This window comes from Buceros rhinoceros, unplaced genomic scaffold, assembly GCF_000710305.1.
Source record: "Buceros rhinoceros silvestris isolate BGI_N320 unplaced genomic scaffold, ASM71030v1 scaffold2219, whole genome shotgun sequence".
Classification (NCBI taxonomy): domain Eukaryota; kingdom Metazoa; phylum Chordata; class Aves; order Bucerotiformes; family Bucerotidae; genus Buceros; species Buceros rhinoceros.
Genome location: NW_010431922.1, coordinates 2,179 through 3,288, shown reverse-complemented (window position 1 = coordinate 3,288; position 1,110 = coordinate 2,179). Strand labels below are relative to the sequence as shown.

General features: G+C 42.4%; 1 protein-coding gene across 1 annotated transcript in view; it reads left to right on the top strand.

The window, feature by feature from the left end:
• The window catches only part of SMPD3 (sphingomyelin phosphodiesterase 3, neutral membrane (neutral sphingomyelinase II)), a gene marked incomplete at its 3' end in the record, with an annotated part of 12,034 nt that extends 11,824 nt beyond the window's left edge, over positions 1-210 (top strand). Inside the window, exon 2 of the mRNA XM_010143564.1 lies at positions 135-210. Coding sequence (XP_010141866.1) covers positions 135-210 — 76 coding nt within the window. The remainder of the gene's footprint in view (positions 1-134) is intronic.
• Between the last annotated feature and the right edge of the window lie 900 nt (positions 211-1,110).

The window sequence follows — 1,110 nt, the reverse complement described above, 5'->3', positions numbered from 1 at the left end:
ACTTGTTTGTTTGTGTTTTCAAAACAGCACTAGGTTGAAAGAGTGGAAACGGCCAGTACTGCCTGTAGGGGCTGGAAGTGTTGTTGTATGAGCTCTTCCATTAATCACCTTTTAATTTCTTCCTTCCCTTCCAGGTGCAAGTGGGAAGTACACCTCAGGACCAAAGAATTGTGGGATACATCTCCTGCACTCACTTGCAAGCTATTGCAGGTACTGTCCTCAGTTGCCTCTCTTTGCTGTGCACTGTTCCTAGGCCCGTGCTGGTATTCCTGTGCGAAAGCAGCAAGCGTGGCTCGGCTCCAGTATTGCTGACACCGGGCAGTGTGCACTGCAAACAGCAGTGAGACAGGGAACAAGGAAGGGTGGACAAGTCTTTCCTCAAACCTTCACATCTTCAGTCTCAGAGTAGTTAAGTATGATTGGAACCAACCAAAAGATACCACTTGAGAGCTTTTCTTCTCTTCGTTCCTTAACCAAATACTGTTACTTTAGCAAATACAGTACCATCCTCGTTACTCAGCAGCATTTAACAACCCCCACTGTCAGTATCAGCATAGAAACTGAAATTTCTTTGTACATAACCAGGGGTTTATCAGAAGATACAAGTTGGGACAGTTTTTCCATTAGAAAACAGCAGCTGGAATAAGCCCGAATTCTCTGGCTTTTGGCCTGCGGATTTCATAGATAAATGGCTAGCAAGTTAAAACCCTCGGTGAAAAATCCTCTTGGTCGTGTTTAAAAGCAGTTCCACAGTTACATTTCCTACAGCATGACACAGCGTGCTCTGTGTCCTTTGTTTCATGAAACGAAATTATCATTTTCTAAGATCATTAAAGATAAAAATTCTTAGCAGAGTGTGGAAGGTTGTTTTGTTTGGTTTTTTTTTAATGGGCACTGAATTATCTCAAAAAAGAATGAGATGTTCTTCCACAGCAGATTTCTGTGTCTGTGAGATATGTGAACTCCACAGCTTCCTATAATCAGACTGGAATTCATGTAGCTCTGTCAGGTTGTGGTGGAGCCCGGCCTTCTTCAACCATTTTATGACCTTTTTTAATGATAGTATCTCAACACTCGGCTCTTCTTTCAATATGAAAGTTCAGAACACGA